At 46.2% G+C, this 24,709-nt stretch overlaps 1 protein-coding gene and 1 long non-coding RNA gene across 7 annotated transcripts in view; one reads left to right on the forward strand and one right to left on the reverse strand.

Annotated features, from left to right (window-relative positions):
- Positions 1 to 24,709, forward strand: part of LOC310695854 — a 255,022-nt gene that overhangs the window by 84,146 nt on the left and 146,167 nt on the right. The window lies entirely within an intron of this gene.
- Positions 10,597 to 24,709, reverse strand: part of SLC37A2 (solute carrier family 37 member 2) — a 59,701-nt gene continuing 45,588 nt past the window's right edge. Inside the window, exons 14-20 of one of the 6 annotated variants that reach the window (XR_014520219.1) lie at positions 23,609 to 23,682; positions 22,099 to 22,177; positions 19,788 to 19,885; positions 18,535 to 18,599; positions 16,567 to 16,620; positions 13,170 to 13,216; positions 10,597 to 10,990 (exon numbers count right to left, since the gene is read on the reverse strand). Coding sequence is in view for 3 of the 6 variants with exons in the window: in XM_083480558.1 (XP_083336684.1) it covers positions 16,575 to 16,620; positions 18,535 to 18,599; positions 19,788 to 19,885; positions 22,099 to 22,177; positions 23,609 to 23,682 (362 nt within the window). In the remaining 3 variants the exon portion in view is untranslated. Of the gene's footprint in view, positions 11,059 to 13,169; positions 13,217 to 16,566; positions 16,621 to 17,442; positions 18,139 to 18,203; positions 18,600 to 19,787; positions 19,886 to 22,098; positions 22,178 to 23,608; positions 23,683 to 24,709 lie in introns of those variants that run through there. The other 5 variants (XR_014520220.1, XM_083480559.1, XM_083480558.1 and 2 more) reach the window with 5 other exon arrangements.

Below are 24,709 nucleotides of genomic sequence, written 5' to 3' on the forward strand. Positions count from 1 at the left end.
TAATTAAAATAATGACTATGGATGATTTACGGAAAAGCTGAAGGAAGTCCAGAAAAGAAGCATTTTGTGAAAATTGGATGTGAAATTACTATGTATGTTTTGTTGTAAATTAATAAAAAAATTATAAAAAGAAAAGAAAAGTTGGAAAGCTCGGATCTAGAGGAATAACTGGCCCTCTCCACTTCTTTTCACATTACAAAGTAATAACTCAGATTTGAAGAGCAATAAATAAATATCACCTCAAACACAATATAGTTAACAATTGACTGTTCACACATTCAGCTGAGAGTCATCAAGTGGGAAGAAATGTTTGGTGTAAATGTAAATGGCTGAATCAAAGCATAGTGCTACCACTTTAAACAGTCATGGCTTCTCCCAAAGAATTCTGGGAGCTGTAGTTTGTCAATGGTGCTTAGGAGACCCCTATTCCTCTCCCAGAGTGGTTTGACAGTCAATCCATCTTCACAAGGAATTCTGGGAACTGTAGTTCCATGAATAGCAGGCTCTCAACTGAACAACTCTCAGACCCTTTACAAACTACAGGCCCCAGAAGTCCCTGCGTCAAGCTATCACTGTTTAAAGTGGTATTGTAGTGCTTTAAGCTTATGGTTATTGTAGTGCTTTAAGCTTATAAGGGACGCGGGTGGCGCTGTGTGTTAAACCACTGAGCCTAGGACTTGCTGATCAGAAGGTCGGCGGTTCGAATCCCCGTGATGGGGTGAGCTCCCGTTGCCCGGTCCCTGCTCCTGCCAACCTAGCAGTTCGAAAGCACGTCAAAGTGCAAGTAGATAAATAGGAACCGCTCCGGCGGGAAGGTAAACGGCGTTTCCGTGTGCTGCTCTGGTTCGCCAGAAGCAGCTTAGTCATGCTGGCCACATGACCCGGAAGCTGTCTGCGGACAAACGCCGGCTCCCTCGGCCCATGGAGCGAGATGAGCGCCGCAACCCCAGAGTTGGTCACGACTGGACCGAATGGTCAGGGGTACCTTTACCTTTACCTTTAAGCTTATGGTGTGAATATGGCCTTAGATACCTCTTTTTGCGACTTGGGTGCTGAATGTTGGTTTGTCTCATGCCAAGATTTGAGAACCTTCCTTTTCAAGCAGGCTTCTGTTACGAGTGGCTCAACCAACGAAGTGCAAGAGATGTCGAATGCGTGCTCAAAAGAAAATGGATCAGCCGCTCCTCTTTGGCACATCTTCTTTCGTGCTTGAGATTCTTAAAGCCGCAAGTGACCCTTCTCCAGAGACAACACTGGAGTTGGTTTTGCAATTCAAAGCACGTGCACCAACAGAGTCCTCAAACAGCGTGTATTTATCTTGCCCTGTGCATAAAAAAATAAAAAATAAATACCTCCCTTGCCTTCTCCTTTAAACACACAAACATCATAAATAAAGCAGGATGAAATGTCTTTTTGTGTTCCTCCTTTCGGACCATGTTTGAGAGGCTTTCATTTCAGCTGCTTTGCAAATTATTTTGAGTAAGGTGACCAGACGAAAAAGAAGTCAGGGCTGCTTAAATTCCCTCTTCTAAATAGCTATTAAAGGTGTCAGATCTTTCTTTTTACACCTTTATGTTTGAGCTACTTCCCTTAAGTTACCAGTAACTACACACACACACACAAAACAGGGATGGGTTCTCTGTGGCTCTCCAGATGTTGGTGGATTACAACTCGCATCAGCAGTCTTCTTTGTGGCTATTAAAGTTGCAGGATCTCTATCCTTGCCCCCCCCCCACTTCCTTATATTTAAGCTACTTTCCTTAGTTACTAATACAGTGCACCCCCCACTCACCCTATAAATCAGGGAAGGACCGAGCAGATGTTGTTGGACCCCAACTTCCATCTGTGCCACACGGCCAATGGTCAGCTGCATGGTGGAGTTGTTCTTGAACGCTCATAATACCTATTGCATATCCCCAATGAATGTCAATGGGACTTACTCCTAATTCCTGACTCCTGAATTAAAACCTATTTAATTAATTAATTGGATTTAATTAAAAATAGCTTGCTTAAGGATTGTATATGGTGTACATCCTGGACTTGATTCGTATGTTAGGAAGTAACCAGTAACAAAATTTGTTACAATGACCGCTCCCCACATCAAATGGGGGGGTGTCTTTTGTGTGGTTGCGTGCAGCCCCCCGGATCCCACTGTGGCTTTCAGGCCTTGGGTGGAATCCTTTAGTCTATCTTCCTAAATGGGGGTGGGGGTGGGGGGTGAAGCGGTGACCCACGCCCCCCTTGCAGCGATCCCAGGGTTCCCCATTAAAGGGGTCTTGAGGGGAGGCATTGGCCATATGCTGAGAGGTTGTCATTGCTCTCCCCTGCGACAGTGGCGGGCTCTCTGCTTGAACATATGTTCTCCAGAGCCAGCCCAATCCCCACACTTTCTGGATAACCCTGATGTCTCTCAGCTCCCCAGCCGGGGACTGGGAAGGATAAACGCCCAATGCCTGAGCCAAGGTCTCCCTACATCTGAAACTTAATACAATTGTGGCCAATTTTAATCCCATCGCACATTGTCTTGAGTCATTATTCTGCTTGGGGGTCGCCTGGGGTTGGGGGGACTCCACTTGTCCACGCAAACATTACCATTCAGCCTGTTGTGCTCTATATGTTGTAACTATTGCATCTACGTAACAAGGTATTGTGGGACGCGGGTGGCGCTGTGGGTTAAACCACAAAGCCTAGGACTTGCCGATCAGAAGGTTGGCGGTTCGAATCCCCGCGACGGGGTGAGCTCCCGTTGCTCGGTCCCTGCTCCTACCAACCTAGCAGTTCGAAAGCACGTCAAGTGCAAGTAGATAAATAGGTACCGTTCCGGTGGGAAGGTAAACGGCGTTTCCGTGCGCTGCTCTGGTTCGCCAGAAGCGGCTTAGTCATGCTGGCCACATGACCCGGAAGCTGTACGCCGGCTCCCTCGGCCAATAAAGCGAGATGAGCGCTGCAACCCCAGAGTCGGCCACTGGGCCTAATGGTCAGGAGTCCCTTTACTTTTACCTTTAACAAGGTATTGTATTTGTTTTGAAAATTGCAGCCTTGCAGAAGTTAATTCTGAAGCAAGACCCACCGTTTCCAATGGGGCTTACATCCAAGTAAGCATGTATAGGATTGCCGTTGATTCCTCGTAAGAGTCTGGTGCAGCACACAGTTAACTGCCCTGACGGATTGCTTTGCATGCATTTTTCTCGCCCTCCCCGCCTTTACTGGAGGAATCAGCACTTAATAAAATAACATCAGGCACAGATGTTGCTCAGTGTGTTAAGTTCCAAGGAGGTGAAGTCAATTAGACTTCAGGTTTATACTGTAAATAAACACTGCACTTGGCACCAGTGTGTTTAATAATACCAGTGGAAAGATCTGTTGGGTAATTAGTCTGACTGCCACCTTGGCACATATTTTCCCCGGCGGAGAAAAGATCAGGCTGTCTTCGGCAAAAAGGACCCTTTAAAAGATTAATTTATTTCCAGCATATATTGCCTTAAAAAAAAAAAAAGGACTTGGGCACAAAACTGCACCTCACATCTGGAGAACAGGTCGGTTATTACACATCTGGTTACAATGTACCTCTTAATGAACAGTCGTGGTGGCGCTCGGCTTGCTGAGAGCCAAATATCTCAGGCTACTCTGCTATTTGGATGGATCGAGAGGCTTTTCCAACAGCCATGTGGCCCAGAGGCTGGATCCAGTAGAGGTTCTTCAGTGAAGTTCTCCTAACTGCAAATGGGGCGTCATATTTATATATGCTATTCATGCTGCTTAGTGGTGGAAATAGGGGTGTTGTTAGCAAGGGACAATGGAGTCCCTGTTTGTTTTTACAGTGGGTCCCAGACAAGGGTGCCAACTAGAATAAAAAAAATTTGGGGGGGTATAATCTCAGCCCTGCATAATCGATCACAATACAGCGGTACCTTGGAAGTCGAACAGAATCTGTTCCAGAAGTCCGTTTGACTTCCAAAATGTTCAGAAACCAAGGCGCAGCTTCCGACTGGCTGCAGGAAGCCCCTGCAGCCAAGCGGAAGTTGCGGAAGCCGCGTCGGATGTTCGGGTTCCAAAAGAATGTTCACAAACCAGAATAATCACTTCCTGGTTTACAGTGTTTGGGAGCCAAAATGTTTGACTCACAAGGCGTTCGGAATCCAAGGTACGACTGTATGTGGTATATGCATACCATTTGAATGGCAATGCCCATCAATTATCAATTTAAAATAATTTATTGAGTGGGGGGGGGGGGCAAAGGGACCTCTGCCCCTAGGAGTTGACTCCTATGGTCCCAGACCTCCTGCACACTTCTCCACTTTTTTTTCTTTTTTCTTTTAAAAAATGCTTATGTGCTGTCTGAGTACACTGTAAGCTCACCTACTGTCTTAATTTCTCAGAGGCACCTATGCTTGGAAATCAGCATAGGCAAATTTAATACAAATTTGGGTCCTGGGCCTGTGCCCCGAGCTCTTTGAGTGCCCAGCAGAGTCTCTTGTTGGAAACCATCCTGTGGCAAGTGGAAGGCGGTGCTCTGGGGCCACAAAACATGTCGTTGTAAAATGAGGATAGTGTGTCAAGGAAATTCTTGACCCCTGTCATGTGCTGTTCCCCCAGGGGTTAGAAATCCAGGGCACAGCAGGAAAGAAAGCTGGGAGCTGGATGGCTCGTCCAGCCAGGTTGCCACATCATGCCTCTTTCCATATGAACCTACCCAGACCCTGAGATCATCTTCTGAGGCCCTCCTTCATGTGCCTCCTCCTTGAGAGGTCCAGAGGGTGGCAATACGAGAAAGGGCCTTCTCTGCAGTGGCTCCCTGTCTGTGGAATGCTCTCCCCAGGGAAGTTCGCCTGGCACCTTCATTATACAGTGGTACCTCGGGTTAAGAACTTAATTCGTTCTGGAGGTCCGTTCTTAGCCTGAAACTGTTCTTAACCTGAGGTACCACTTTAGTTAATGAGGCTTCCCACTGCCGCCGCGCTGCCACCACGCGGTTTCTGTTCTCATCCTGAAGCAAAGTTCTTAATCTGAGGTACTATTTCTGTGTTAGAGGAGTCTGTAACCTGAAGCGTATGTAACCCGAGGTGCCACTGTACACCATTAAGTGCTGGGCAAAAACGTTCCTTTTTAACCAGGCCTTTGATTGACCTGACATCATATACCCTTTTAAAATGTGGCTCTTTTCAAGGGGGGTGTTATTGGGATATTGTTTTTATTTTATATATTGTTATCTTTTTTGTGAACCACCTTGAGACCTCCAGGTATATGGCGGTATATAAATTCAAATTATTATTAATATTATTATTAATATTATTAATACTATTATTACTATTATTATTATTATTAATGTGGCAGTTCCTGGGACAAGCAGTGGTGCTGGAGGCCTGTGCACCACAAAATCTGCCTTGGCCCTCCTATGATAGCTTGCTGCCCTCGGGTTCAGTGAAGGGTTCGGCCTTGTTGTCAGTCTCGAAGGAGAATGCCAGTTCTGTCACCTTCCGTATGGAGAATGGGGGGCAAGTGTCATTTTGTCCACTTCCACAAGCAGCAAAATGCTTTGGGCAAGTCCTGGTGAATGCTTTCACCTCCTGGGAACAGGGGTGCATAGCCAACAGAGGGCTTGTCCACACTTCCCCTTGTTCTGTGTCTAGAGCCAGTGTGGTGTAGTAGTTAAGAGCGGTAGACTCGTAATCTGGTGAACTGGGTTCGATTCCCTGCTCCTCCACATGCAGCTGCTGGGTGACCTTGGGCCAGTCACACTTCTCTGAAGTCTCTCAGCCCCACTCACCTCACAGAGGGTTTGTTGTGGGGGAGGAAGGGAGCCACTTTGAGACTCCTTCGGGTAGTCATAAAGTGGCATATCAAATCCACTTGTGAACCGCTTTGAGACTCCTTCGGGTAGTCATAAAGTGGCATATCAAATCCAAACTCTTCTTCTTCTTCTAGAAAGCATGGGTCCAAGTGGTTTTCGGCTTGGCCTGTGCTTTCTAGACTTGGGTCTGAGCAGTTATGCCTTTGGTCCCGTCCATCCCCCCCCCCCCCGGAAAACACATTCTTTAGCGCTAAATTGGAGCAAACGGAAAACACCATTGCTGTCCATCCCCATTCAGCGCTAAACCATGGGTTTTCCCAGGAGAAAGCAACGGGGCGAATGGAGGTGCAGGCAGTCCAGCTCTGGCCTCCTGCCCCATTGCTTCAATCGCATTGTTCCAAAAAGTTTGACCCCACCCCCACCCCATCCCACTATTCACTCATGAGCAAAGCTATCTTGGGGCTTTCTGCCTGAACGCATATGCTTCATAATAATGAAGGTTTTGATGCTAGATGGTGCCTTTGGGACTATACAGCTTGACTCACTAGATCTATGCCAGGGCAATCCTGATGAAATAAATCCTAGCTGGTTTTAATTGCTTGAGGTTTCAGCCACCTAAATGAATAATGAATTGATTCTTTATCTGGGAGTAAGTTCTGGTGAATTCAGTGGGGCTTACTTCGCAACAGAAAGGCATGAAATGGCGCTGTACTTGTGCATGAATTTGCTTATCTCTTCCTTGCCTGTGCATGATTAGAACTCGCCTCCTGTGCATGTCTAAGAGCTTTAGTATGAAAAGGTCCCCATTGCACACTCCGGCTGCATTAAGGCTCCCAGCTATGGGTAATTTTACAGAGTGCAATTTGCACGAGGACCTTCATCGCCATTACCCAATAGAAAAGTGGGTAGGATTGGGATCAGGTTAGGATTCAGAGCACTCCAGTCCCACAAAGTTTGCACTGGTTCCTAATTTGCTTCAGAGTCTCATTCAGGATTACATTGGCATACAGAGGCCTAGAAAACATGGGTCCAAAATACCGATGGGGCACCTCCTTCCTTGCAGGCAAGCTCTGGTGTTGAAGTCAGCTAGAGACGCCTTGCTGATACTGCCACTACCCATTGAGGTCTGCAGAATTATGGTATGCAGGCTTTTGGCTAATTGAATAATCTAGGGCCTTTTAAACTGGGGGAGGGGTGATTGTTTGTTACTATGGTGTATATTTGTGTGTTTTGTAAACTGCTCTGTGATCCTCGGACGAAGGGCACTAAAGAAATTTAATAAACAAACAAAGCAGCAGGGCCTTATCTGGTGTAGCTCCCAGGCTATGAAATACCCCACCACCACCACAGGGCACTTCTGTGCTTTAGCTTCTGTGCAATTGTTTAAGACTAGGGGTGGACAAATCGATCAACTTTTGTTTCTCAATTTCCTTTTGTTTCTCCATTTTACCCCCACATCAGTTTTCTTGCCTGGAGAACTGAACTGCAAAATTCAGAGAGGTGCAAATTTCAAAGGACGGCTGTGTTTCAGTTGGTTTACTGCTTCAGAAAATGGGAATTACAGGTCTTTTTAATGTGAACTGAAAAAACTCCCACCCCCAACCCCTAGACACTTTTTTGCCCAGATCTTTGCTGTATGATTGAACAACACACAGCTTCCCTTTCATAGTATTGCAATCATTGACTGTTGTTTTAACTGATATTTTAATGTATTTTCTGTTACTTTGATAGGTATAAACCCTACCCTTAGCTTTGTGGGTGCACCACTCCATGCTGTAGAACATTATTCCAGCAGAGATTTAACAGACATTCTCGCTTTTCACTCCCAGGTATCCCTAGATAACTCTTTCATGCCAGGAGGCTGATGAAGTTGTTCACAATTTTGTTGAGTAGGCAGCCATTTTAATGACTGTCCTGCATCGCTTTTAAATTGCCTTTTTTCCTAAGTGTTTGACTATCATTGCACACGCCACCTTGATATTTTATGAATGGGTGGTTTATATAAATACCTCTTATAATAAATAAATTCATGGCTAAGGGACTGAAGTCTTCCCCCTCAAAACCCACTGGGATGTGCATGTAAGAATAGGCTGCTGAATCAGGCTGGTGACCCAGCCTAAGATGGTTGTCTTGTTTTCAGTGTCACAAACAGATTCCTAGAAGCCCACATGCAGGACTTGAGAGCACAGCAGCACCACTCGCCCCGCCTGCGGTTTCCAGCAGCCGTTATTCCGAAACACAGTGCCTCCGACCTCGCAAGCAGAAAATAGCCATTGCGGCTAGTAGTCGCCATTGATAGCCTATATGAATTTGTCCGGTTCTCTTTAGAAGCCGTCCGAGTTGGTGGCCCTCGCTGCCTTTTGGGGGGCATGAATTGCACAGTTTAATGATGTACCGTGCGAAGAAGTACAGTGGTACCTCGGGTTAAGAACTTAATTCGTTCTGGAGGTCCGTTCTTAACCTGAAACTGTTCTTAACCTGAGGTACCACTTTAGCTAATGGGGCCTCCCGCTGCCGCCGCACAATTTCTGTTCTCATCCTGAAGCAAAGTTCTTAACCTGAGGTACTATTTCTGGGTTAGCGGAGCCTGTAACCTGAAGCGTCGGTAACCCGAGGTACCACTGTACTTTGTCTGGAATCTTCCAGAATTCAGCTTCGCTGGATGTGACTGCAGAACGCCCCCCAAGGACAGGCTCAAGCACCCCTCTCAAGACTCCAACCTGAGTCCACCTCCCACACAAGCCATGCCACAAAAGCTGCTTGCACCCAGGCAACCGAGGGCGTGAGCAGGGCACAATGTGAAATATATGAGTTGGTCCTGCTGCCTGCCTCGAGAGCAGCTGCTCCACTCCGTGTTTTGCGAGCTGTGAAGAAAAGAGGTGCAACGCATAGGCCTGCAGGAGGTGTGTGCGTGTGCGCCGATTCTTTGAAGGTGGGTGGCATGCCTGAATTAGACCTCCGCTACGGACAGCCCCATCGTTAGGGCTGTAATTGCAAGCAGGTGACCGTAGAGCTTTCATGTATTTTCATTAGCCTCCCAGACCCGGAAAAGCTGGCGTTGTCCCCGCACGGGACTCCGTGGGTTTGAATGCACCTTCCAGCTGGAGCCCAGGCACACAAGGCTAATTCGCCAGGTTACAGGAAGTTTCCTTTGAGTGATACGAAAGGCCTAAGATGTGTTGATGCCTAAACTAGCACTTAACCGATAAACCCTCTCCTCCAACAGGAAGCTGCCTCACCCCAAGTTGGATCAGTGCTATGTCAGCCGGAGTATTGTCTACATCACTTGTGGTGGTAGATCTCTGGCCCAGAGGCCAAATGTGACCTTCCACATCTCTCTGGCCATGCTCCCTGCCACCTCTGCTTTGCACCCTGCCTCGCATCTAGCCTGGTTGGACTTTGTCTTCGAACTCTGACAATGCCTCTTGTTTGGTCTGAATATGTGTTTTTGTGTGAGAGCAAACTTACTTTCTAAAGGCAAGATTTACATTTGCTGCCCCACCCACTTTTGTGTCTGGCTCCACCCACACTAGAATGTGGAACCCCTACCCACCCCAAGGTGGTTGCCTAGAAGGGAAAGCTGAAAAATTTCCTTGCCCCTGCTTTAAAATATAATCTGAAGCCTTATAGTACAGTGGATGCTCAGGTTGCGAACGTGGTATGTGCGGGAGGCACGTTCGCAACCCGCAGCACCTGCACACGTGCAGGTTGCGATTCTGCGATTCTGCACATGCGCAAAGAACGATTTAGTGCTTCTGCGCATGTGCGAGTGCCAAAACCCGGAAGTAACCCATTCCGGTACTTCCAGGTTTAGGCGCGTCCGTAACCCCAAAAAACCGTAACCTGAAGCATCTGTAACCCGAGGTATGACTGTATAATATATACGCTCATTGGGGTGTCAATCACACTGTGCTCAACTCATTTCCAAGTCAGCATGCACAAGATCGCAGCCGTACGAGATTGCAGTTGTACAGATCACTGCTCTTTGCCTGGTATTTCGGGACCTGCTAGTGGGTTATGGCCTGATCTAAGGTGGGTTGCAATAGGAGCACGACCGGCCTGCAAATGTAAGATTAAGAAATAGGGCTCCAAATGCTTGGTGGGTTAAAAGTGGGTCCTGAGTCTGAAAAGGCTGATAGCTTTTAACTCAGAACCCAGAGTTTTCAGTAGCACTTTCTGCCCGGTAAGCGTGCATAGGATTGCAGTTGATTTCTAGTAGGAGCATTGTGCAGCACCCTGAAAACTGCCCTTGTGGGTTGCTTTGTAGCCACTTTGAAGGGTTACAGAACTACATGTAAGGTGTACTCTCACTCCCAATGACAACAGTTAGAAGGGTATAGCTGCTCCCACTGGGCCACAAACAGAGTGATACATCAACTCCTATATGGGGAAAGGTTACAAGATACGGGGCTTCCTAGTCGACATGGTAAGAGGTGTGTTAAGATGCAGAGGAAACAGACAGAAAAGGTTTCCTGCTTCTCTCGTGAGAACTTGGGGACGTCCAATGAAGCTGAACATTGGAAGACCCAGGACCAAAACTTGCTGTAAGAGGCAGTGATGGCCACCAAGCAAGACGGCTTTAAGAGAGACAAATTCACGGAGGATGAAGCTACCAGAGTCTACTAGCCACATCTCCACTGTTGGAAGAGAGCTGTTGAGTTCAGGTCCTGATTGCAAGCTTCTCGGAGGCCTCTGGTTGGCCACTGAGAGAAGAGGACGATGGACTAGATGGGCCCTTGGCCTGACCCAGCAGGCCCTTCTTATGTTCCCTTCGTTCCAGGAGACAGAAAAAGACCACCGACGGGTCCCGTGCCATTTTTAATAATAAAAAATCGCAGTAACAAAAGGGCAATCGATACAAAAGAGAGGCTTTGGATATGGCACGGATCTCAAATATGCCAGCTTTTCTTTTTCTCCTTTGGTTCCACGGCATCATGTTCCCCTGTTCCCTTCCGTCAGTTATTATTCTTATTTTCTTTTTCTTTTTTTAAAAAGTGTGAAGCTTGGTGATCAGCTTGACTGGCGTTCGGCAAGAGAGTTCTCTTTTGTTTCTGGAGCACATCCCATTGCAGCTTCATTTATTCCTCCCGCTGTGAACAAGGGGAGCGGGGCAACAAAACCAACTGCCTCCGGCAAGGCTCCCCCGTTGCCTCGATGGTTTCCTCCGGTCACGTGGGTCTCCGTCAAAATTCTTTAAAGCTGCAAGGGCAAAGAGAGGCATTAGAAATGTCATTCTGGTGGACACCCCAATGCAGGCGGGGGGATGCCTTTTCAAGGGCAGACAGATTTAAAGGGAGAGCGATAGAGACAGATTTTTCAGAAGGCTTCCAAGCTAAAGCAGTCCCTGTTGCATCCTCTGTGGCTTGGGCACAGTCCTTGGGTGAGATATATTGGACATTTGGATTTCTTTTGCAGCTGCTGGATTTATTTGGCAATTGGAGTCTGCGGTTTTTGCTTCACAGTTGTACCTTGGATCCTGAACGCCTTGCAAGTTGAACGTTTTGGCTCCCAAACGCCGCAAACCTGGAAGTGAGCGTTCCGGTTTGCGAACGTTCTTAGAAACCCAAACGTCTGACGTGGCTTCCGATTGGCTGCAGGAGTTTCCTGCAGCCAATCGGAAGCCGTGCCTTGGTTTCCGAACGCTTTGGAAGTCGAACGGACTTCCGAGGTACCACTGTATTTTGTTTTAATCTTATTGTTTCATTTTGGTTGTAGGCTGCATATATTTCAACCCTGGTGCCTTTGGGTGGATGAGAAATGCTTTTTGATAAATAATTTATAAAATTATCATTATAGATCATATACATCAAGCTTCTGCAAGTTGTGATCCTTACATAGCCCAAATGTCACAGAATGCATTAAAAAGGAAGTATTGGAAGACTTGGGGGGAGCATTTCAAGTAGTTTAAAAAAAATGTAACCAACCCCACTTGAAGCAGGGGGTAGGTTGGGGCACCGAAAAATGGCTCAATAGGAATTGAGCATCCTCATTGGGTACAGGATGCTAAATATCTGGTGTGCGTTTGTGTAATACAGATCTGGAGGCTAGTGGTGAAATGGGAAAGGGCATGGCTGGCAGAAGAACAGGTGCTCCGCACACTGCAACAATTTGTTGCAGCTCATAATAAATAGTAGTAGTAGTAGTAGTAATAAATAATAATAATAATAATAATAATAATAATAATAATACTATGATGACCTAGACCAGTGGTTCCCAATTAGCTAATTACTGAGGACCCCCTATTTTTCAAAAGCCAAAGCACAGACCCCCTACTTTTGACAATTTTGATTACTCTGTGGCAGTTACCTCTACAAAGTAATTTTTCCGAACAAAATGTGGGGTAGCCCCAAATAAGCAAAGGATTTTAGGTATACTAAAAACAGACCATAAAATTTGTGATATTAGCCTGCAAAAAAAAATGACAAAAATTTAGTTGGGGGGAGGCAAGGGACGGGACTGCAGACCCCCTGGGTGCGTTCCATGGACGCCCAGGGGTTCCTGGACCCCTAATTGGGAGCCACTGACCTAGACAGAAAGTTACCCTTAAGGACAGGCATCTATTGTGCATTTATGCCATTTGATGCCATATACCAGTCTGTATTTCCCATATACCAGTCTGTATTTAATCAGGATTTACATTTACCATGCTAAGTTTTTTTTAAATAAAAAAAATAAGAAACACCTGTTGCCAGTGTCCTGTGTGCGAGATCTGAATTTGCATTCTGGAAGCACCCTCTGGATGAAAACTGGATTTAAATGCCCATCCACCAAGTTCATCTTGCAATATGAACCTATTTCCATTCTTTCTGACCAAAGCTGGATGTCACCCAGCAGCAGATGGCTGCTCACAGTCGTATTGGTGCTGGAGGGGCAGCTAGGTGCAAATGCATCAGCAGATAATCTTCAGTGGCGCATTTGCACTGCAATGACTTATAATAATAAGTGCTGCAACCGACTGGAGGTCAAAGAAGGAGTGTTGCCCCACCAGGTTGCCCATTCCTGATGTCCCCAACTGCGCCCCTCGCTCTAAGCCCATTCCTTCGTTTCAGGTTTAGAATTCAAGAGGAAGCAGGAAAAAAATCAGTCAAGAAGTTGGGAGCAGAGGATCTTCAGAGGTGACCACAGAAATGCAGACTCACAAGAAAGAAGTGTGAAAACCCGTGGAAACTCAGTGGATTGCTTAGGGCTCTCTTGGCTCCTTCTAAGTTCCCGTGAACACCAGTTCCACCACCAGAGTACAACAGCCTCGCTTGTGCCAACAGAGGTGGCAGAAGGCCAAGGAAGGAGTGATGAAACCTTTGACCATGAGGTCCCAACGACAGCAGAAAGCAGGAGATGACCTACTAAGTAACACCAGGGGCTTGAGATGTAGACTTACCATGACTTATGGCCCCAGAACATGCCTACTCAAGAGTGATGTCTGACCTGTGAACACAATCGATATATAGTGGTACCAGGGTTCTTGGGAGAGTAGGTGGGAGAGGAAGAGCATGTTTCATTGCGCAACATGGCTTCATACTTTAAAACAGTGGTCATCAGGGCCTAGCTAGATGTTCCAAGGGACATTTAGCATCTCCCCTGGGGATCTCCCCAGCCATGTGGCACATGAGCTTACCAACTGAAGCCCTGATCTGGGTGCCCCTGCCTCTGTTAGTCGCATGGCCACCAGAAATAGGGCCTTTGTTGTAGTGGCTCCTGGTTATGGAATACCTTTAAGCCAGAAAGGGGGCCTTTGCTGTGGTGGCACCCCTAATTACGGAGCACTCTCCCCAGATGCTTTCACCTGGTGCTTAGAGTGGTACCTCTGGTTACAAACTTAATTCATTCCAGAGGTCTGTTCTTAACCAGAAACCGTTATTAACATGAGGTACAACTTTAGCTAATGGGGCCTCCTGCTGCTGCCACACCACTGGCGCGCAATTTCTGTTCTCATTCTGAAGCAAAGTTCTTAACCCGAGGTACTACTTCCAGGTTAGCGGAATCTGTAACCTAAAGTGTTTGTAACCTGAGGTATCACTGTATTGCTCTATCTTTAGGCACTGGCTTAAATCTTCCCCATTTTTACTAAGCATTTTCCTATAACATGGGAATTGTTCTCTTTTTAATGGTTGCCTAATGGTTGCCTAATTAGGCTGCCTAATTTTCTTTCGCTTATAAGGTATGCTTTTTGTTTGTTTCAAAATCTATTTTTTATATTTTATCCTGGTTTGGATTTAACATTCAAACACAAGTCCCCTTCAAATGTTGGAACTTCAGGGTAGGAATTGTTTGGAAATGTTTTGGCAGCAGGCCGGTCGCTCCCTAGAGGGGGAGTCCAATGTTAGTCCTACTCAGAGTAAACTTGCCAAATGAAGAAACGCGACTCAGGAGACTTATGGCCACATTCACACCATATATTTAAAGCAGTATCATGCCACTTTTTAACAGAGCTGGCTTTCTCCAGAGAAGCTTGGGAACTGAAGCTTCTTAAGGGAGCTGTTGGACATCCCTCTTCCCCTGCCAAAATGATAATTCCCAGAGCTGTTTAATAATACATCCCTCTTCACAAGGAACTTTGGGAATTGTGGCTCCATGAGGGGAATAATACTAATACTAATAATAATTTATTATTTATATCCCTGCCCATCTGGCTGGGTTTCCCCAGCCACTCTGGGCGGCTTCCAGCAAAATATTAAAATGCAATAATTCATCAAACATTGAAAACTTCCCTGAACAGGGCTGCCTTCAGATGTCTTCTAAAAGTCAGATAGTTCTTTATTTCCTTGACATCTGACGGGAGGGTGTTCCACAGGGAGGGCGCCACTAACAAGAAGGCCCTCTGCCTGGCTCCCTGTAACCTCACTTCTCGCAGTGATGGAACGGCCAGAAGGCCCTCGGAGCTGGACCTCAGTGTTTGGGCTGGACGATGGGGGTGGAGACACTCCTTCAGGTATACCGGGCCAAGGCCGTTTAGGGCTTTAAAGGTCAGCACCAACACTTTGAATTGTGCCCGCGGTCTCCTAACCCCACTCAACACCGCTGACAAACTACAGCTCACATAATTCATTTAAAGTGGTTTCACAGTGTTTTAAATGTATGCTGTGAATGTGGCCTATGTCTCCCACAATGGCTGTCTGTGCCTCATTTTGGAGAGCTCATCTTTGAGAACCACTGCTTTAAAATACGGCCGTTCTGCTTTCTCAATCACGCACACCCCCAAATCAAAATTCTCAGTGATTTGCTAACAAGGTACAACCGGTTACGGGAGCATTGACAAATTGTGAAGACCAAGGCAATTATGTGGCTGTGCCGATGATTTCCTGGACATGATAGCCAAGATATGATTCCCCCCCCCCCAACTTGAAATTCATTTCGATTATAGCATTCAGGGGCATTAGTCAAGGAGTCAAGAGGGGGCATCTGTAGGTCCCATGGCACGACAATGTCTTGCAGAAACAGGAACCAAATGTTTCAGTTCGATATTGGCTAGGGCTCTGCAGTCTTAAATCTGAATATTCGTTTTAAAAATAGCACATATGGAAATGGCCAAATTATTGGAGGGAAATGCTCATCTCACCAACAATATAAACATAAGAACATAAGTTGAGCCCTCCTGGATCTTCTCACAGTGGCTGACCAGATGCCTATGGGAAACCTATAAGTAGGACCTGAGTGCAACAACACTCTCCCATCTGGAAGTTTTCCAGAAAATGGTCTTCAGAAGCACACTGCCTCTGACCACGAAGGCAAAGCGTAGCCATCATGGCTGATATCTCTATGTTATTTCAGTGCTGTTTGGGACTCTGTTAGAACACTGTCCCTTTCTTGGCCATAAGCAAACTAAGATGATCCATGTTGGATCACAGCAAAATTCTATCTAGCTTAGCGTCCTGCTTCCAACCAGATATTTCTGGGAAACCTACAAGCAGGGCATGAGGGCGGTGGCATTCTGCTACTGTTAGGTTCCGCAGCAACTGGTACAGTCAAACCTCGATTGTCGAACGTCATCCGTTCTGGAAGCCCATTTGGCTTCCAAAATGTTTGACAACTGAGGCGCAGCTTCCAATTGGTTGCAGGAGCTTCCTGCCCTCAAGCAGAAGCCGTGTTGGATATTTGGCTTCCGAAAAACATTCATAAACCGGAGCATTTACTTCTGGGTTTTCGGCATTTGGGAGCCGAAACATTCCAAAACGGAGGCGTTCAGGATCCGATGTTTGACTGTATTCAGATGCATGCAGTCTCCAATGATGAAGGCAGCCTATGGCCACCACAACTAGGACAGCCTTCAGATCCATGAATTCATCTAATCTCCCTTTAACGCCATCCATGTTGATGGCCACCATCATTGTGGTAGTGAACTTTCCAGTTTAACTATGTGCTGTGTGAAAAAGTACTTTCTTTGATCTGGTCGGGATCGCTACCACAGCCTCGTTGGGATGGTTCTAGGTCATACAACTTATACATCTTCTTCGTTTCCCACCCTGATCTACATGTTCGAATCCCACCTGATCCAGTTGAGATGATCGTGTTCAACCCAAGTTATAACTGGGTTTCTGATCCAGAAAGCTAGGACAATGCAGGTGAATTCGCCGTCCTAGATGCATCACACCTTTGCTCTATTTAGGTGAACTTAAATCTCAAAGATCGGTCACAGAAACTGTGTTTTGCTACTGCGTTTTTGCCTCACAGATGCCCCGTGGGGGAAAGAGGGAAATCAAGAGAAAAATCATACCCTGAAATTTGCACACACACCCTGCTCCACTAGATGGGAAGAGAGAACCAATGGGCATACTCACACTGCAAACTATTTCATATCCAACACTACTGGTTCTGTTAATGCCACACAAGAGCTAGGAAGGCACATGGGGGAGAAGGTTGCTGTTAGTATTGGTTAAGGATTGGTGGGCATGTTAGGAGTGGTGGTGGTAGAGAAATTGGGGTTCATTCTATCATGACCAGAGCTCCACTCAACTCTTTGCAGGAGAAGTCAGTTAGAAGGGGCAAGGCCACGCACTGAGGTCTCCAGGCAGTGACATCGCTGGTGCTTCCCAGGAAGGAAAGGGGCATCAGTGGAAGTGCTGGATGGGCTCTGCCCATTTGCCCAAACAGTGCCAACTTTCCTGCTGCTCCAGCAACATCACTGCAGGGAGGCCAAGTGTGTGGCAGCACCGCTCCTGGTTCTTTGGGACCCTGGTTCATAAGTGTCCCTTTAGGTATCACCAGAGGTTGATGACTTTAGGTACGACTTTCATGGTGGAGTTTGATGCTTGTATCTTGGCACAATAAGTCAAGATATTAAACCAGCCTTTCAGCCAGGCAAAGGGATAGCACAAAACAAACCACAAAGTCTTTCGTTGCCTAAAGTTTCCCATCTCGTCTGAACTGGGGAACTATGGCGAACGCATTCCAGACAAGCCAGGATATTAAGCTAACCTCAAATCATGGTTTAACATCCTGGGGCAGGCATGTCCAAAGTCCATTTCGGGGGCCTAATCCAGCCCACGGGTTGGCTTAATCTGGCCCCTGTGGCAGTTTATTTCCTTGGGTAAAATCCAACCCTAAAAAAGCTCAACTTTGGTAGGCCCTTTGGTCGGCCCTTATGGCCCTTCACTTCATCAAATCTGTCCCTCTTTGAAAAAAGTTTGGACCCCACTGTTCTGGGTCCCCCCCCCCAAAGCAGCTAACCACAGCTTGGTTTGGACAATCCAGAAAACTACAGTGAAATGGGTGGCTTTCTCTTTTGTTTGCTCTTTCAAAGGGAAGAGCAATTGGGTTGTTTGCATGTGCAGGTGAAAGCCCTTTTCCTTTCTTGGCTTTTTAAGAGGAGATATCATGGTTCAAGCTTGGTCAGAACATCTGCAGTCCTTAGGGTCCCTGGCTCCTGCATGCATCCTCAGGGCTTCACATGTAGTCTTCCCTAGCAGAAACTCCACTGCTTAATTCCAGTGTTTAGTTCCAAGAGCACTTGGGTTGTGGAACATTTGTTGGGGGTGACTAACTGGGGAAAGTTCTGAGAAATCAGTGTGTTTCAAGCTATAATCCTTTGCATGCTTACCTGGGAATAAACCCCATTGAACTTAGCAGGACTTTTCCATGTACCGGATACATACAGATCAACTGAAGATGGGAAGTAATCAATCTGATAACAGATCTGTTACAGATCTGTTACAGTGCTGGATCCACAACCACAGCTCTGTATCTACCTTAAATTTATTTTCTTTTTGCCGCCACCAGAATTTTTTTTGTGTGTGAGGCCAGATCAGGGCTGCAAACTAGGGGTTAGCCATTCCTGAAGTAAAACATGTGTAAGATGGTTAAGCGCTCTTTTGAGAAGGAGAATTCTGAGAATGCTTTCAGTCTGTGCATGACTGCCCCATGAGCTGCTGGCGCATGTCAAAAACGCCCTGTCAAACATGTCTGATAAAAGCCCCACCAAGAATGGAGCATCGCTATCCTGGATTTTCCAAGCATGCTCCATAGTGTTTACTCCACATATACAGGTAAATCTGACATGCAATTCCAGCGTAGCAGGTCTCAGTAGCACATTTCTGAACAGAACGCTGCCATCTTGTTTTGCTTTGTGCACACTCAACTGGCCCAAGATGGCAGCATGTATTGGCAGGGGAATTCAACAGGGCTCCAGTGACAGGCTGGTAAAACTTAAAATTCAAGGGAATCTGGGGGTGGAAATTTTTAAAGCACCAGTGAACCACAGGTCCCTGGAGTCATACTTTCCAAAATATTCAGCCTCTGCAAACACCTACCCTCGTTTTCTTCCGCAGGAGCCGCACCACCCTCGTATTTCTTTGAACACCACACGTGAAAGGAACTGGAAGGAGAAGATATACTCAGAGTTAATGATGGCAGTGGCAGTTTGGTGCATGAAGACAGCCCACCCAGCGTTTGTCCAAGACGCTGCAATGATGTCTCTGTGCTAAAGACACCAGAAGCTGCCTTACACCTATTCAGACCCATTGGTCAATCCCACTCAAGCTTTCATCTCCTGCATGAGGGGACTGCTCCCACTTGCCCCACCAAGCCACAGTTGCTGTCCATACCCATTGTCTTATACTGAGTCAGATGTTTTGGGACTACAATTCCCATCATCCCTGACCACTGGTCCTGTTAGCTAGGGATGATGGGAGTTGTAGTCCCAAAACATCTGGAGGGCCGAGTTTGGGGATGCCTGGTCTACACAGACCGGCAGCAGCTCTCCAGAGTTTCAGATGGGTGTCTTTCCAAGCCCCAACTGGAGATGACAAGGATTGAGCCTGGGACCTTCTGCAAAGCTCTACCACTGAGCTACGATCCTTCTTCAAAATTATACACAGACAAATGCAGTTGGAAAGGAAAGACCCCATGATTTTCATATAGAGCTGCTATTTCTCCATTGGTCTACCTAGACCAGTACTGTCAGCTCTTGACAGACAGCAGCTTTCCAGAATCTCATTTGTGGTTCTTTCTCAAGTCGCTGTCCTGAGATCCTTTTGACTGGAGGTGATGGGGAATGCAAGCTGGGACCTCCTGCAAGCAAATCGTCTGCTCCACCACTGAGCTGCAGGTGGTTCCCAACTTAGGTCAGGATTGGTGTAGCAATATCAGCTGTTCTCAAGGGCTTACCCAACTGAGGTTTAATTTGGTAGGATTCACCCATTAGCTAACGGCAGGGATGGAGACCTCTGGACATTGTTCATCTCCATTCTCATCAACACCAGCTTGAATGGCCAACCATCAGGGATGAGGGGAGTTACAGGGTCCCCAAAAAGTCCTACTCAGATGAGACCCCTTGAAATTAATGGACCTAAGTTAGTTGTGGCACAGGACAGCTCTTGAGTAGGATTCGCACTGGATATAACCCATAGTCAATCATCATCTGCAGGGCCCCCAGTTCCTGATCCCTTAGCTCACCATATCAAAAGTCTGTGCAGACAGGGGCAATAAGGCGACATGGATGTCTCACAGAATGGTTGGGTTAAAAGAGGAACTGATGTGGAATACTCTGCAAAAGGAAACTCACTAGGCAAGCCAGGAGATCAGCGACCATCAACATGTAGAAGACATTGTCCCAGCCGGTGCGAGAGATCACACCTGCCAGCAGGGGTCCAAGGGCAGCACCTGCAAAATGAAAAAAAGTGATGCAAAGGATCAGCAAGCAGCCAAGAGCGAAGCCCAGCTCATGGCAATAAGGCAGGTTCCTTCTAGCACAGATGGCACAGAAAACCTATGTAGCAAATCCTACATGGTGGTGGTGGAAGAAGACTCAGGAAGTTGGAGATTACCAGCATGTATTCACAGTTAAGAACAAAAGACCTGCTGTGCTGGAACACAGCAAAGGTTCTTCTAGCCAGGACTCTGCATCTAACAGGGCGGCAGCCATATACCCTGAGCTCACAAGACGGGTATGGTGGCAAAAGCATTTGGTGATCTCTGAATGTGGGGGTTCTGTTTGTAGCTAACATGGCTGACAGCTGTTGACAGATTGACCATTTAAAGCAGTAGATCTCAACCTGTGGGTCCCCAGATGTTGTTGGACTACAACTCCCATCATCCCTGAGCTCTGGCCTTGCTAGCTAGGGGTGATGGGAGTTGTAGTTCAACCCACAGGTTGAGAAAAGCTGATTTACAGCATGGGTAGGCAAACTAAGGCCCGTTGGCCGGATCTGACCCAACTGCCTTCTAAATCCGGCCCGCGTACGGTCCGGGAATCAGCGTGTTTTTACATGAGTAGAATGTGTCCTTTTATTTAAAATGCATCTCTGGGTTATTTGTGGGGCATAGGAATTTGTTCATCCCCCCCCCCTCAAAATATAGTCCGGCCCCACAAAAGGTCTGAGGGACAGTGGACCAGCCCCCTGTTGAAAAAGTTTGCTGACCCCTGATTTACAGGGGGTACAGAAGCAGGGGTGTGACCAGGGATGTTGGAGAGCCCCACAGATTTGTCTAAGACATATAGGAGCACAGGAAACGGACTTCTACTGAACCAGCCATTGGGCCATCCAGCTCAGTGGGGTCCACAAGAGCGGGGGGCTACCCTTCCCCAACTCTCAGGGTGGGGGCACATGTCAAAGTTGGTGTGGCCATCTTTTAAAAAAGAAAAAGTTTACTTGGGGGGGGGGTAACCCAAACCCTTTGGCATTGCAGAATCACAGTGGGGTAACTATGGGAGCAGTCAGCTTAAGAAGGTATTTTGATGATGATGATGATGATGATGATACTACCTTAAAAATCGCAGATTTGGGGAGCCACAAAAAGTCTTTTGGCATTACAATATTACAATGGGTGACCTAAGGAAACAATCAGTATAGCTCTGCCCAAGGCATGATGGAGAACAGCAAGAACCCGGAAAAGATAGACATAACATTTTACAAGGACAGGAAGAAACATCATGGACAGAATTATTGTCACACACAGGAAGAACAAGGATATAGTTTGATTTCCTCACTTGCAATTTTATAAATCATTTCATGCGTCAATACAAATGGAAGTTGTTAATACTGCAGTTGTTGTATAAGGCATTGTTATTTTGACCAGAGTGTAATTGAAGTTATTAAGATTTTGGAACGCATAAATAAAGTAAAACTTCAAACCAACAACTCTAGCATGTAGGGGGCCACCTAAATTATGTCATTTGGTATCTGAATGATTGGTATTAGTAATTGTGTTATTATTTGGCATTGTTATAATGAGGCTATTATTGGATTGTAATTGAAAACTAATAAAAAATATTATCAAATAGAAAAGAAAAGGAAGCAATCAGTATTTACTTTTTAATGAAGTGAAAATAAAATATTTTGCCATCAGAGGAGCAATGAAATAATAATAATAATAATAATAATAATAATAATAATAATAATAATAATAATTTAAATATATGTATTTTGGGAAGCCTTGAGGAACCACAAAAACCTCTTTAGGGCAGACACACTTGCATGCAGATTTGCATCATATGGGTGAGCAATCCAGCAATTAGCCCCATCCCTTCTCAGGGCAGATTCAGAGCTGATATTGACTAGGTTTGAGACAGAAGTGGGCCCCAGGTGTGAGACTAGTAGTCAGTTATCACCACATCTCCCTGGATAATGGTAACCTTTGGGGAAGAGGAAAAACCTCTGCCCCTCTGAGGCTTCGTACTACAAAGCACTGGATGAGGCTCAAATTAACTCCTAGGCCAGGTGTTGAGAAACTATGGCCCTCCAGGTGTTGCTGGACTGCAACTCCCATCATCCCTGGCCACTGGCCGTGCTGGCTGGGGCTGATGGGAGTTGTAGTTCAACAACACCTGGAGGGCCAAAGCTTCCACACTTGGCCTAAGCTTCTCAGCTACTGACCGACAGATCCCGTTCCATCAATGATGGCTGTAACGGTGGCAAGGGCCTTTGCGTTTCCTTGGAGACATTCGTGAGTGCCCTGGGGTGGAGAAGAAGGGGGGGGGGCAAAGAAAGATTACAAGGTTAAAGGAAAATGTCACACATGAACATTGCAAGGTTCCTGTTGCTCTGGAGGGCAGGACTGGAACCAGTTAGTGGGCGGAAAATTCAAGAAAGTGGATTTTAGTTGGCTATTAGGAGGTTTAGATGATGTCGTAAGCGAAACCATTGCTTAGTTCAGCAAAGCAGCAAAATGACTGGAGAATAATAATAATAATAATAATAATAATAATAATAATAATAATAATTATTATTATTATTATTATTATTATTATTATCCCCCTGCCCATCTGGCTGGGTTTCCCAAGCCACCCTGGGCAGCTCCCAACAGAATAATAATAATAATAATAATAATAATAATAATAATAATAATAAAGCAACCAAACATTAAAAACCTCCCTAAACTTAGTGCACACTTGTGCTAAGTCATGGTTTGCTTTAGCAAGATGTGTGTGAGCCAGGCCAGAGATCTAGGTTTTAATTGATTATTCCAAAATGAGTTAGTTTTGTTAAATTGTAAGGCTTTTAAAAGTATTTTTAAAACCAATTCAAATCATTTTAAGATTGTACGCATTGAAGGAAACATGTTGAATATATATAATTGCAATGAACTTTTTTTGGGGGGGGGAGGGATTGCATTGAAAACGCTTCCCCTGGACAAGCCAACACTCAGTGTTCTGAGCCTGTATTATTTTCCACTTTGTTCTAAAACCATCCTGGCTACATCTTTTCTTTCTTTCTTGTACACTAACAGCTGCCATGAGAGGAGGGATTTGCCGAAGGGACAATTTTACAGCCAATTAAAAATATTCTTTTTTTCCTCCAGAGTACCTGGAGAATGTGTAACTGATCTGTGCCAGATTAATTCAGATCTCTTCCAAGTTTTGAAGGCTGTGTGCTGGAAGCCAAGAGCTCTCCTCCTCTCTCTCAGCCAAGGTGTCATGTTTACACTCCGTGGAAAGAATTTCCTATTCTATTGCCCAAAGAAGAAAACTGCTGTGCTGTGCGTCTGCGTGTTGAATCCTGTTCTAGGAATGAGTTCAAGGCCAGAAAGGCTCAAGTCACATTGAATGCCCTTAACTGATGAATAAGAAATGGTTGCAAGGGACAAGTGTCAGAGAAGATAATGAACAGCAGACAATCGGATCCGGATTGTACCTGGCTCAGCAAGTTACTCGTCAGCTATAATTTAATATCCTGGCTGATTCAGAAGCTGGTAACCATAGTTTCCCAGTTTGGATGAAACAGGAAATTAGAGGCTTCTTGGTTTAAGCACGGATCCTGACTAATGTCCAAATGTGGGGCCGCTGAATTGTCTGGGAGCCAACCCGGGTTGTTAGCTCAAAAGGCCTCTGCAGTGCAAGTTTATGTTTCCCAGCGAATAACAAGAACTTCTGGGGGCAAGTCTTACCAAGTCCGCCGACACTGCAGTTGTGATGAGAGCGTACGGCCCGTTGACGAGGGCGCCGCAGATAATTAACATCACTGCAGAGAGAAAGAAAGAACAAACATCAGCCACGTAACCTTGCCGTCTCGATTTATTTACTTCCATTTACGAATCACTTTGCTACAAACTATCCCAAAGACATCACCTTGCCAACAAAGGTCCGTATAGTAAAAGCTATGGTTTTCCCAGTAGTGATGTATGGAAGTGAAAGCTGGACCATAAAGAAGACTGATCGCCGAAGAATTCATGCTTTTGAATTATGGTGCTGGGGGAGACTCTTGAGAGTCCCATGGACTGCAAGAAGATCAAACCTCTCCATTCTGAAGGAAATCAGCCCTGAGTGGTCACTGGAAGGACAGATCGTGAAGCTGAGGCTCCAATACTCTGGCCACCTCATGAGAAGAGAAGACTCCCTGGAAAAGACCCTGATGTTGGGAAAGATTGAGGGCATAAGGAGAAGGGGACGACAGAGGACGAGATGGTTGGATAGTGTTCTCGAAGCTACCAGCATGAGTCTGACCAAACTGTGGGAGGCAGTGGAAGACAGAAGTGCCTGGCATGCTCTGGTCCAGGGGGTCACGAAGAGTCGGACACGACTAAACAACAACAATCCCAAAGCCATTTTAAGTCAAAGAAAAAAGTGCACTGGAAACAATGGCTGTAGCTCCCTGGGGGAGCACCTGCTCTGCAAGCACAGGGTCCCAGGTTCAAGCCCCAGCATCTCTAAGGGGAGAGCTTTTGCCAGCCAGTGTAGACAGTACTGAGCTAGATGGGCAAATGTTTGGACTCAGTAAGTAGAAGGTGTGGGATGTGTAATCCCTGAAGCAGTCAAATACAACATTTCCTGTTGCCTAGAGTGGACACACAGGGGAATGTTGCTCCAGCCAGAAGGACTTCCTGTCACACCTGGTCTGGAGCATCCTCCCCATATGTGACCAGGTAGATGGGCATGACCCTAAGGTAAAGGGACCCCTGACCACTAGGTCCAGTCGTGTCCGACTCTGGGGACACTTTGCTGGCCGAGGGAGCCTGCGTACAGCTTCCGGGTCATGTGGCCAGCATGAC

Source organism: Podarcis liolepis, assembly GCF_965112155.1.
Source record: "Podarcis liolepis genome assembly, chromosome: 16".
In the NCBI taxonomy this organism is placed as follows: Eukaryota; Metazoa; Chordata; class Lepidosauria; order Squamata; family Lacertidae; genus Podarcis; species Podarcis liolepis.